The sequence below is a fragment of the Pantherophis guttatus genome, chromosome 7 (assembly GCF_059756535.1).
Source record: "Pantherophis guttatus breed Tessera chromosome 7, ASM5975653v1, whole genome shotgun sequence".
Taxonomy (NCBI): Eukaryota; Metazoa; Chordata; class Lepidosauria; order Squamata; family Colubridae; genus Pantherophis; species Pantherophis guttatus.
Window position 1 is genome coordinate 23057530 of NC_142069.1, and position 12743 is coordinate 23070272.

A 12743-nucleotide genomic window follows, 5' to 3' on the forward strand; every position below is an offset into this window, starting at 1 on the left:
TCCTCAGTGGTTTCCATGTGAGAAAAAGTTCAGTTGATGATATTCTCTTTTCCCAAAATACATCAATAAAGAACTTGTATTCTGAACAACTGAAACTGAATTTAGTATATCGAATTCTCCTTCACTAAAGGAGCTTCACCTCATTCTAGAGCAGGAGTGTCAAACTCACGTCATCACGTTGTCGTCACGTGACGTATTGCAACTTTTTTCCCTTCGCTAAAATGGGGGTGGGCGTAGCCAGTGCGTGATGCATCCGGCCCACGAGTTTGACACCCCAGTTCTAGAGAGTCCCATAGTAAACCATGCATACATAATCACCTTTCAGGACAAGAAACATCTTGCAGAGCACAGACAAAGGGTAATGAATAGATTAAGAAATTAAAAATTAAGAAAAAGAAACATAGGTAAACTAATTGTCACTATAGTCTCCATACTATTTTATGCTTGGAAACCAACCTTGTATATCCATATCCATATCAACAAATGGCTTCATACATTGCCTTCCTGCTATAAACTTCACAATTCATTCTTTTATTCAAGAACTCCAGCTTCATAAAATGACAATCTTCTTAGTCTTCCTCTTGATAGATTTACTTTTTTTTCACATATTTAAATTACAACTTGATTTTCACTTCCTATATGATTAAAGCACCTTACTATACTTCTTTCATACCAGTCAGTTTCTATATTCAGTCCACATTCATTCAGCATCCATTCATTTTTAAGCCTATCCTTACTTTATCACATATTTAAGTACCTCATTCCCTTTGTGTTCAACTCACTTTTAGGTTCTTCATTGTGTATCCGACTCTCACTTGCATAAAAAAAAAAGTAGAGAAGTGTGCTGTTGTACAAAGTCATTTTGCTCCTTTCAACAAACATAGATCCCTCACAAGGTACGACATACTTCCCATATACTAAGTTCCTGTTGCATCACACAATCTGTTTAACATTCACTGCAAATCATTCTATTTTTTTAGCGAACAACATGCAATCATCTAAGAAAAGTATGCATTTAAGGATCTCCAATCAACATACTTCTAGTGACATCACATACATTCCTTATATGTTTATTCATAAATACCTTAAACAGCCAAAGACCCAATAGATAACCTCGTCATACTTACTGCTTGGTGCTGAACAATTTGCTAAATATACCATGTATTCTCACACATTTTACTTCTATGATATGTTGCTCTTATTACATTCAGGAAGCAACCTTCAACTCTACAGTTAACAATAACATCATAATCAAACAAACCAAGAAAGGAGGGATAGATGTCATCATGAATAAAGAGGATTAAGTCAAGGAAGCTGAGAAGCAAGTCTCTAACACCACAATCTAACAACTTCTGTCCTCAGATCCCACATCATCATACCAGAAAGAACTACAGAAAATGATTAAATATTTTCTTAAGGATGTACAAGATTGTTTCTACATGGAAACATAGTATCTTCTAACTATGTTCCAAAAATACACAAGCCAGGCATTCCTGGGCTATCCCATTGTTTCAAGCATTGAAAGAATCACAACCATAATATCAAGTTTCATGGACTTCGTAGTCAGATCTTATGCTAACAGCACTCCCAGCTCAATGAGACACCACAAACTTCCTAAGAAACAACTCTGTAGGCAAATCACCCTAACAACACCATGATTATTGAGGCACTCTGTACCCCCACAAACTTGGATCTTGCCATGCCCAAGCAATAGATCAACATGTGAAGAGTTCAAGTTGATTACTTTATTGTTATTCAACCTATAATAAAGGAATCTCTCCCAAACTCCCTTGGGTAAAATAGGGCTCCATGGAGCTTGTGGGAGAGGGATCAGTCCTGGATCTTTTGCGGCTGGACAACAATTCAAGGCTTATTCTTTGCCTGATTTCTTCTCCCTGCTTGACTGAGCATTTCCCAACAAATCTAAAGCCATCAAGAACATCATCAGTGATGCCAAACAGCATGTGCCTTGTCACCATATTAAGTAACTCAATTTCATTTTTGGCAATATATGTACTTCCACATCAATAGCACAACCATGGGGTATACACTCATCTCTTCAATATGCCAACATCTTGACAGCTGATTTTGAGCAACATTATCTTAGTTCTTACCCCCTGAAACTCTTTCTTTACTTGAGATTCATTTTCATCATCTGGATCCATGGAAATGAATCCTTTATCAAATTCTATCATGACTTTAGCAACTTCCACCCCTTCATCAATCTCAGCCTAGAGCTATTACAGAAAAAAGTCCACCCCCTTTATGTCACCATTAAAGTACACAATAGATGCATAAACATTTGTTATACAGGAAATCTACTTATCACCACACATATCTTTAAGCTTCCATCCAGGACATGCCTTCAAATATATCATCTATACCAAGCTCTCTGCAACAGCATTGGCCCACTTGATGGAGATGCTCAAATGATGGAATTAGATTAAGTATTCAGGAGACTGAACTACCCACCCAATAAGATTAATGGACAAATCAACAGGGCCAAATCAGTTCCCAGACTAGAACATCAGTGTTTATTTTAAGTCTATCCCTTTTTCAATAATCTCATTTATTTATATTGCACCTTCTATATAGAAGATCAAGGCACCATATTTCTTGCATTGCATATTTCTTCTTAAACTACATCACTGGTTCCTTCATTCTGTTGGAAAAAAATATCCTTCTGGATTCAGTTCCAAGTGGAAAAAAAAGACACTGGATTCATGGAAGTTGCACGGAAAGAAGGTTTATTCATGAACAGGATCACATGGCTTGAGCATAGAGCAGGGGTCTCCAACCTTGGCAACTTTAAGACTTGTTGACTTCAACTCCCAGAATTCTGGGAGCTTTGCTGGCTTTGTTGGCTGAGGAATTCTGGGAGTTGAAGTCCACAAGTCTTAAAGTTGCCACGGTTGGAGACCCCTGGCATAGAGGACAACTGAGAAACTGGCCCTCTTCTGAGTAAAGGATTACTAGAAGTAGGTCCTATTCATGAAGAGGGATTCAATCTATAAGTGGGAATTGTCTATCATCCCACAGCTGGTACCTGGATATGTTTCCAGGGTTTGGTTTAATGACCCTTCAATTTCTAGCAGCCAATGCTAGAGCAATGTTTGTATTTTGGTCTACATTTTGGTTTTTGATCTTGGATTCAAGCTGGATATCTGTCTTTGGATACTGTAGAATTACCACTGAATAGCAGCAAAGAGATTTGGGAAACCAATATTTGCTTCCATCTGGTATCATTCAGATTTTTGCAGACAAGATCTGAGATTTCTCCTGTAAATGCCTCGCTTCTGGCTTGAATTCTGTAATGAAGAACCACTTTACCTTTGGGAAGAGGTCTGACCCATTTAAAATTAATTGTCAGAGCTAGTTGCCCCACAAGATCCTGCTCTTTCTAATGAACAGATTGCTTATCTGTCTTCCTTACTTATAAAAGGCAGCAGGTCTTCCACCTCCTACCATGGTGCGTAAGTGAATACATGCATGGGGCATTTTTACCTGGTTGTTCCTTATTGCTCAGGAGGTGGGAAAGATTGCTTCCGGAGACCTGAGAGAGCTGTAGTCAATCAGGAATAGACTATATTAGCTAAGATACGTAAATTAAGATTCTTACCTGGTAAAAGACAGTTTCTTAGGTTCCCTCTATTCTCCAAGCCTGTCAAGATACAAAAGGCTTCTGAGCTGTCTTGCCTATGGGAACCCCAAATCCTAGGAATGTTTCTTAGATCACTGATCATGCCTTCAAGCACTGAGCTTCAGCAAGTCCCTGAACCATTTGCACTGCTATCTATTTATTATAAGTGCATCGTACTGTTTATGATAAATGAAGCCATTCCTGGCACTTGAAGGCTTTTCTGCACAGCAAGATTGGTGGAAAGGGACCATAAAAAAAACAGTGACTCAAACCTCTTTTTATATACCACAATGGAACTTGGCAGAGAAAAACTGAGCTTTTGCCAGGGAACACCCACTTTTTATTAATCATGGCATTATTAAGATGTTCAATTATCAGCATCCGCATCCTGCAGCAGTCTTACTGGCTTTGCAGAAGTTCTGTTCCACAAGGCTCAAGAGAATCATTATCGATTCAAGGCATCAGATGCCAAGCACTAGTTAATACTTGGGGAAGCTAGAACTGACAGTGGGAAAACACTTACTCATGACCGCAAAGCAAGAAGCAAGGCATTTGTTGCAATCAGAGCATCATAATATGAGATAATCCACCTTGGCTTTTTCTACTCCAATACTGAAAAATAGTTTGACAAAATACAGAAATGGAGAATGAAGTGTATTTTTTTTTTTTTAGGTACAATAAAAACCCAGCCTACCAGCTTCTTTCAATGTGAAATGGGTCAAAATCTTATATACTTCACATTAGTCTCGATAGTGATGACAAAAAGATGATTCTTTAAAATGCCATTATTTTAATAATCTGGATCATTTTCAAATTGTTTTGTTCCTAGCTGAGCCAGAAATGCCAGTGGATGATATTAGATGCTGGTCCTAGTGTTACAGCTCCTGCACTATCCCTTAAGAGAGCAATATGTAGAGTTGGTTCTGGGTTTGGGGGGGACAAAAGTATAATTTCCCGTTGGGGAAATGGGCTTCTTCTCATTCATGTTACTGAATCTCTCCATTTTCAACCTCAAATCACAGGAAGAACACAAACTCTGCTTTATGTTAAGATGGACTTTTGCCTACATCCAAAGTAGATCACATGTTCCCAGCAGATGTTTTGGATCACAATTATCATAGCTGCTTACCAGAAGAGTTGAAATCCAAAATAATTGGAGGGCATCATTTTCACTCTACCTGATTGACAAATAGCTCTCTGGGACTTCAGACAAAAGTCCTGCCTACCATCACATGGTGGTATTAGGGACTGAACCAAGACCTTTAACATGCAAAAACCACCTGCCAATAAGCTACAGCTTTTGCTATATATCTCTTAATATGGTTCTCACTGTTTCTGATGTGCTGCCCTCTGTACCACAGCAGCTGGCACATGCTATATATGAATTTTTGCCCACACATGATTTTGAGAGTTCTTGGCTATGTTGACAAAATCCAGCTGGCCTAATCATCTCTCTACCCGTACTAGACTACATAAATAAATAAAATAAAAGGTGAAGATCTGCTGACTTAATACCCTGCTTTATTTAATTTTTCCTATTTGCAAGATTTCAGATGACTCTTGGCTCTGCCCATGTCTCCAGATCATTTCTAACTTCTTCAGTTCTTGCTGCAAGGAAAACTGAGGTATATTAGCCAAAAGTGGTATGCAAATATGAAGTTTAAAAACTGTTGTAGTGAAGATTAGATTGCATTATAGACCTATCTAGTGATTACATTTCCCTTTTGTCTCCTGTTCAACCATTCAGCACCATTCTATACTTCTACATTTTTTCTTCCCTATCAAACCACTACAAAAAAAAATTAACCAGTCAGTCAAATTCTTCTCCAAATTCTTACTCATGATACATGTAATTTTCTCTAACAGTCATCAGCGGAACTTGAGCTGAACAAATGGTTCATTTGTTTTCCAGCTGAACACAACACAATTACAAAGAATACCGAGTCAATCTGGTGTAGATCCAATATTCAAGTCCACTCAGAGCCAGGGAAACTAATGGGTGACTTTGGAACAACCATTATCTCCCAACTTAATCTACCCCTTGGGTCTTTTGTTGGGTGGAAAAAAAACATTAAAGGAAGAATGCTGCTGGGAATTCTCTAATATGTCTTTAACTAGATTCCTCTATTGTTGTCTAGGGATCTGTGGGTACCTGAGGATGCAAACTGGGTCATGAGATGAAGGGCATATCCTGCTGAAAGCTTCCAGACAGCATTATCTGCTATTATACCTAAGGGGATTTTCATGTATTTCATTTGCTAGGCTTTTTTCTACAGACATTGAAAAAACTTACACTTCAATGTGTGTGTTTTTCGAAGCAGATACATTACAAAGACAAGCAAGATTCACCATAGGTCCCTGAACAGCATTTTTTTGGCTTTCCAGTTCCCAGATTTCCTAAATCTAAGGAACAAACATGAACCTGGGAATTTGTCTTATAGAATAGAATAGAATAGAATTCTTTATTGGCCAAGTGTGACTGGACACACAAGGAATTTTTTTACATACAAGGAATTTATTTAAATGAGATGCATATTCCCAGAGGGGATACTTAAAGAATTGGGGTAGGGGAGAGGGGGGATGTGCTTCTTCACATTTGTCCATTTGTCAAATACATTTGCATCTACAAGAAGCACTGATGGCCATCTTTTTAATAGAAAATTAGACAGAGCTGTAGAGATTACCCTAGCAATGTCTATTAATTGTACTGGCTAAGATATAACCAGTTTCAGATTTAAATTTTCTGAATTCCACTTGTAAAAAATGGAAATTGGTGGTGCTAGAGCACTCATGTTTGGCTTGGGGACTTCCAACTGACATCTGCTGGTGACCAGATGCTGAATTAGATACACATTTAATTTGACCCACTATAGCTCTTTTTACCTTCTTGCCTCAACTTAGTTTTTTAACAGCCAGATGCATTGCCTGCTTAATCTCTATAGAGATTTTCAAGTCCTAACTTTATGTTTAAAATCCACACTTCCAGAGGAATGCCAGAGGCTTTTTTTTTCTGGATTGGGTATATAAAGAATGGGCAGACTCTTTTCAAGATGGTAAGCATTGGGGAAAAGAAAGCCATTGAGAAATAGAACAACAACAAGGATCTGATAGTACTGGACTCAAGACAGATAGGCCCAAATCCAGTGAAGACTATGCAGAAGGATCAAAATTGAATGGAAAGAGACATGTTTTGCATGGAGATGTTCTCTCAATTCTTGGGTCTCTCTACTTAAAATGATCTAGAGAATCAATTATCTCCCCCTGCTGGTGATTCTGGAGCATCCCCAGCTTAAAACCCTTGAAAACGGGGAAATCAGTTGTGGTTTGCTACCAGTTCGCCCAGGCTCGGGCAAACTGGTAGTGCCCCGGATCGGGCGAACCAGTAGTGCCGGTGGCAGGAGGCTCCGCCCACCCACCTGGACGCTTCTGCACACGTGCAGAAGTATTGCGTGCGCACGCAAGTGCACACACACAAGCAAACCGGTAGCAAACTAAATTGAAACCCACTACTGGGGAAAATAATTAACGCTGATTTATTCATATACAAGTAGTCCTCAACTTATGATCACAATTGTGCCTATAATTTGTTGTTAAGTGAGGCATTTGTTAAGCGAGTCTTGGCCCATGTTACGACCTTTCTTGCCACATTTCTTAAGTGAATCACTGCAGTTGTTAAATTAGTCACACGATTGTTCAGTGAATCTAGCTTCCCCATTGACTTTGCTTGGCAGAAGGTCACAAAAAGGGGGTCACAGGACCTCAATCAACATAAATAGGAGTCAGTTGCCAAGCATCTGAATTTTGATCACATGACCATGGGGATGCTGCAATGGTCGTAAGTTTGAAAAATGGTCATAAGTCACTTCTTTTTAGTGCCGTTGTAACTTTGGACAGTCACTGAACGAACTGTTGTAAATTGAGGACTACTTGTATGGATTTTGTCTTCCTCCTCAATCTGTCACTATAAAGTTGGGCCAGATTCTATGTGTATATCATTTGCTTGGTGCCTGCAAAAAGTGGGATAAAAAAATCTTTTTAAAAAAAAAATCAAATAATTTATTGCATGTATGAATAGAGTGCCACAGAGCCCCAAGTTTTCCAGTTCTTCCTATGACCTTAAACAGAGAGTTTTCAGCAACACTGAATTACCTTTTTACAAGACAGAACCTATTTTTTGAGGGGAAGGAAATGAATGAAGCAATATATATGTCGGGGTTCCAACAGATGCCCTAACTAACTCATGAGCGTCCAACAGTATACCTACTGGGTAAGTTACAAGGAAATATTCTTTCAGAGGTGATATATTTATAATGCCCATATGAATTATCAATACACTTTTTGTTCTGGGTATAAAATGTACTAGATTGGGGATACTGAGCAAAGTCACCTTACAACATTTTGCCCACAAATTCTAATAATACACATATATTTATAATATAAGGAATTCTGTGCCACTCTTTTGTTGCATATGCATTGCCTGGACCTATAAGCCTTTTAAGTTCAGTACAAAATTCAAAAATGTTTAAAAGGCAAAATGAAAAGGTAAAGCTACATTGCTTAATAGCACTTGTAAAAAGAATTTCAAAAATGTCTCATTAAAATCACAAAGCCGGTAAAGGTGAGCGATCACATCTTCTGAAATGTGCAGTGCTAGTGAAGCTAAAAGACTGCTAGGCTTCCTAAAATGCTAAAGGATGATCTTTTTACCCTTCGGTAGAACAATCCAATAGACACGACAAAAAGCATGGCTAGAGGAATGCACTAGACCCATCTGAACCTGTCTTGGATGATCCATCCCCAATCTGTAACTAAAGGTACGATGGTCCCTGTGAAGAATACAGAGGATGGAGAAAGTATGCAACGTACAAACTCAAACAAGATTTTTCCTTAGAACGGCAACAGACTCTATGGGCACAGGGGATAAATATTGTCAGCTCTATCAGTCATTTTTACCAGAATTCAGATATTGGAAGCAGAGGATAGGAAAGCTTCCAGCTTCATCTTGACTCTGTTCTCACCACAATGTCAACCCAACAGTAGCCTTCACAGCCTTATCAAAAGTTTGGGTAAAGGATGCACACAAACGAAAACCAACTTCTTCACTTTGGAAACCTTCAGGCCCGTGAGAGTCCCGGTTTTGTCTCCAGAGAATCATAAGGGTTGTATTCCAACATATCCAGGGAAGACTATATAAGGGAAGGCCGAATGACAGCATCAGCATTAAACATAGGAGGGAACGACAGGCTCAAATCCCATTCTGTCATCCATAAAGGTCACTATCAGCCATCAAACTCATTCTGCCTCAACCTAAACCAGTGTCAAATTTGGCAACCGATGTATGGAATTCAACTCCCAGAATTTCCCTGCATGGCTATGGAATTCTGGGAGTTAAAAAGTCCACACGTTTTAAAAGTTGCCAAGTTTGGGAAACACTCGTCTAATCCTTCATATCTGCCAAGGTTGTTTTGAGAAAGACCCATGTATATGAAAAAAGACCCTATGTTGTTGGATAAAGGGCAGGGTGAAAATGATTTACACTATCCTTAATTACAAGAAAAAGAAAATACTACCTCCAGTATGGAAAAAGTCAATTTAAAATAGCCTTAACAGATCTACTGGTTCATTTGTAAGTGACTTTTCAAGAATAGAAACCATACAATGTGTTCAGCAGAGGGCGCTTTAGGGAGTTATTTAAAGAGAAACCTTTTTTTTTTCTTCCTTTTTTATTTTTTTAAGCATGCCAGGCTGATCTAATCGCTGCAGATATGGTTCTTTCTTTCTTTCTTTCTTTCTTTCTTTCTTTCTTTCTTTCTTCCTTCCTTCCTTCCTTCCTTCCTTCCTTCCTTCCTTCCTTCCTTCTTTCATAGTTTTAATAACACTACCACACTTTGCTTATTGTCTCTTAAAGCAACAGAAGGTTTGTCCCTTATTTTTCTCCACCTTCCCAATCCCAACCGGAGTGGCCTTCACCTTTTTGGATGCTCACTTTTATGACATATTTGCTTTTTCTTCCTTTCTTTCCCTAATGGCTACCTTCTGATCTGATAAACTCACCATCTGGCCACGAGAGAAATCTGCAACCATAAATCCCATACCTGAGTCTTCTGTTATTCTTAGGTCTATAATTTCTGCCCAAGCAACAAAGGATTTAAAAGGAAGGGGTTGAAAGCGATTTACCAATCCATGCATTTAGGACAATCGACTTCAGATCATAACTTTTACAGGCCCGAGGAAACCGGTTCTTACCAAGCGAAAAGAAAAGATCTGTCTGTACAACTAACGTCGGGTTTTCTCTTAAGTTTTATTGCACTCCTTTCGTCTGGCCCAAAAAAAGAAAGAAAGAAAAAAAGAACTACTCTCTCTTTCACACACGCTCTTAGCCAGACTCACCCGGGTTTCGCATTTTAACCTTTCTGTGGCTGCGCTAAAAAGAACCAGACGAGACGATTCTTGAACTGAAGCACTAAATTAAAACGGGACGTCTCTCCCGCATTTTCGGCAATCAAAACCGAGCCCGAACGAAAGAGAAAAGGGGGACGCGGGGAGGGGAAGGGGGGGAAGGGACGACGACCGAATAAGCGCAAGGTGGTTTTAAATTCAGGTATTGTTCTGTCTTCGTGGACCAGAAGCAGCCACAGAAGGGGCGGGGAGGTGGGGGGGGGCGAGAAACATCTCCTTCCCCCAATTTAGAGATGCCAACGAAAAAAGGCGAAAAATCAACTTTTTCCCGATCTTTTCCCGCAAACCACTTCAGTGCCACCCACCCACCCACCTCCAAGCCCAGTTTGCTTCAGCTCGAAACAGAAAGGAAGGAAGGAAGGAAGGAAGGAAGGAAGGAAGGAAGGAAGAAAGAAAGAAAGAAAGAAAGAAAGAAAGAAAGAAAGAAAGAAAGAAAGAAAGAAAGAAAGAAACCGGACGTGGACGAAGCTCAAAAGAAAATCGCTCGTGTGTCCTTTCTCCTTCCTCCTTCTTCTTCTTCTTCTTCTCCCCACAAATCCTCCCCCTTTGACATCTGGCCACGCACTCGGCTCCGGGAGAAGCTCAGATGCCGGCGTGTTACCTGTAAGGCATCTTCTTCTCCTTCTCTTTCTCCCCTTACGGGACCTCGGGGCTTCAGCCAGCGCTTGGACAAAACGGGCACCTTCACGAGCCGGGAAGGTCCGGAGGAGGAAGAAGAGGAGGAGGAGGAGGAAGAGGGGTTCCCATTTGTGCGCGAGAGCGAGCCCCGCATTAGAGAGCGCCCGGCGGGCCGGCGGCGCAGCCCCCGCCTTGTCAATTTCATTGTTCCAAAGCCAGCACCGCCAGGAGATTCCCCGCAATATCAGCCGCCGAGGGTGGGAAAAGAGACCCCCCCACACCCCCCAACCACCCCCACGGGAGCTCGCACTTTCTCCACAAGCCGCGGGAAGGGGGTGTGGGGGGTGGGATGGGATGGGATGGGAATCGCCTTCTCAAAAGATCTCCCTAAAGCCGGAGGGAAAGGGGGGCGATCGAGACGACCCCACGGCAAAGCCACCCGCGCTTCCCCCGGATCTGCATTTGCTCTCCCCGGGCGCACATACAAAGAGGGATCGGCGCCTCCTTGGATCTCCGCGCCGTTTCCAACCGGTTTCCCCACACACACACACACACACACCGATCCCGGGAAATCCAAGGCAGCCGGCGGAGGTGTGTGTGTTGGGGGGGGGTCTCCCCTCTCTTTCCTCGCCTCCTTTCGCTGCCTCCCCCCCCCCAGCTTCTCTCTTTTTCTCCTCCCCCCCCCAACCCGCCCCCAAGGAAAGCCGGCTACGGGAGCGAGGTCGAAGAAAGCAGGAAGAGAAACAGCCCTGCCAAGATCCGAAAGCTGCCCTTACCTTCGTACATGGGAGCCATCGGTGCAAGGGATTCTGTTATTCATGGCAACGGAAGAAAAACGAAGCAGGACTTCGGCTTGCGCCCCCCACCCACCCACCCTCCCCGCCGCCCCTTTAAACTCAATAGAAATCTGCCATCTTGCGCCTGTGTCTCTCCGTACAGCCGAAGCGGCCACCAGCCTCCTGCATCTCGCTTCAGTTCCCGGAGAAAGGCGGCGGGCGAGGGGAAGCCGCGGGGGAGTCCATCCAGGAGCTGCTGCACCAGCCGCCCGAGAAGAAGGAGAAGCCACAAGAGAAGATGGGCAGGGAGGGGGGGCGGAGGGTGGGAGGGAGGGAGGGGAGGGGGTCGTCGCCCAGTGAACGGGTCAAGTGGGGAGGGGGAGGGGGTGGCTGGAGGTCCCCCAGATTTAGGGGTTTGGGGGCGGGGAGGGGGGGGACAGGAGCGATCCCCCGACCTTCTCAGCTCAACATGTCTGTGCGTGTGTTGGGGGGGGGGCCGGTGGAGAGAGAGATTTCTGCAAAAGTTGCGTTCGAAGAGAGAGAGAGAGGGAGAGAAAGAGAGAGAGAGAGAGAGAGAGAGAGGGACGGGGGAGAGGCAGCGAGCGAGCAGAGAGTAGATGAGCAGCGAGCAGAGAGCGAGGAGGGAAGGCACAGAGAGAGAGAGAGAGCGAGAGAGAGAGAGGAGGGGGAAAAAAAGCCCAGGGACTTTGCACATAATCGACCGCCGATGGCATGGATCGCCGCTTCCCAGAAGAAGCGAGGGGAGGCGGTAGAGAGACCCGAACACGCCGGCGAACCCCCAAACAACCCACCTCCCCGCTGGCGAGAGGGTGGTGGAATCTGATTTAACCACGCGTTTCGGTCAGGAGAAAAGAAAAAGAAAAAAGAAAAAAAGGAGGAGACACCGTGGAGCGAGGAGAAAGGACGAGGATTTGGGAATTGGCGGATCCCGATGGCCGGAGAGATCGAGAGAGATCTGTTTTGGTTTGCAGCCAATGGTTCAGATTGTAAACGTCTTGGGGTGCAGAACTATCTTCGATCTTCTCTCTAGCTTCTTCCCGTTGCTTTTTGCACCTGGTGCCAGGCCAGGGAGACGGAAGATGATGCTACTACTATTATTATTATTATTATTATTATTATTATTATTATTATTATTATTATTATTATTATTATCTCTTTTATTCATTAAACGTGAAAATAATTATTCCGTGATAATAATCAGTGATTGTTATTGTTGTTGTAACAATAAA

General features: G+C 42.3%; 1 protein-coding gene across 2 annotated transcripts in view; it reads right to left on the reverse strand.

The window, feature by feature from the left end:
* Window positions 1-12268, reverse strand: part of HIPK2 (homeodomain interacting protein kinase 2) — a 154555-nt gene extending 142287 nt beyond the window's left edge. Inside the window, exon 1 of one of the 2 annotated variants that reach the window (XM_034402983.3) lies at window positions 11494-12268. In XM_034402983.3, the coding sequence (XP_034258874.1) occupies window positions 11494-11512 (19 nt within the window). In that variant the 5' untranslated portion in view covers window positions 11513-12268. Of the gene's footprint in view, window positions 1-10700; window positions 10955-11493 lie in introns of those variants that run through there. The other variant, XM_060694524.2, reaches the window with a different exon arrangement.
* Window positions 12269-12743: the final 475 nt, after the last annotated feature.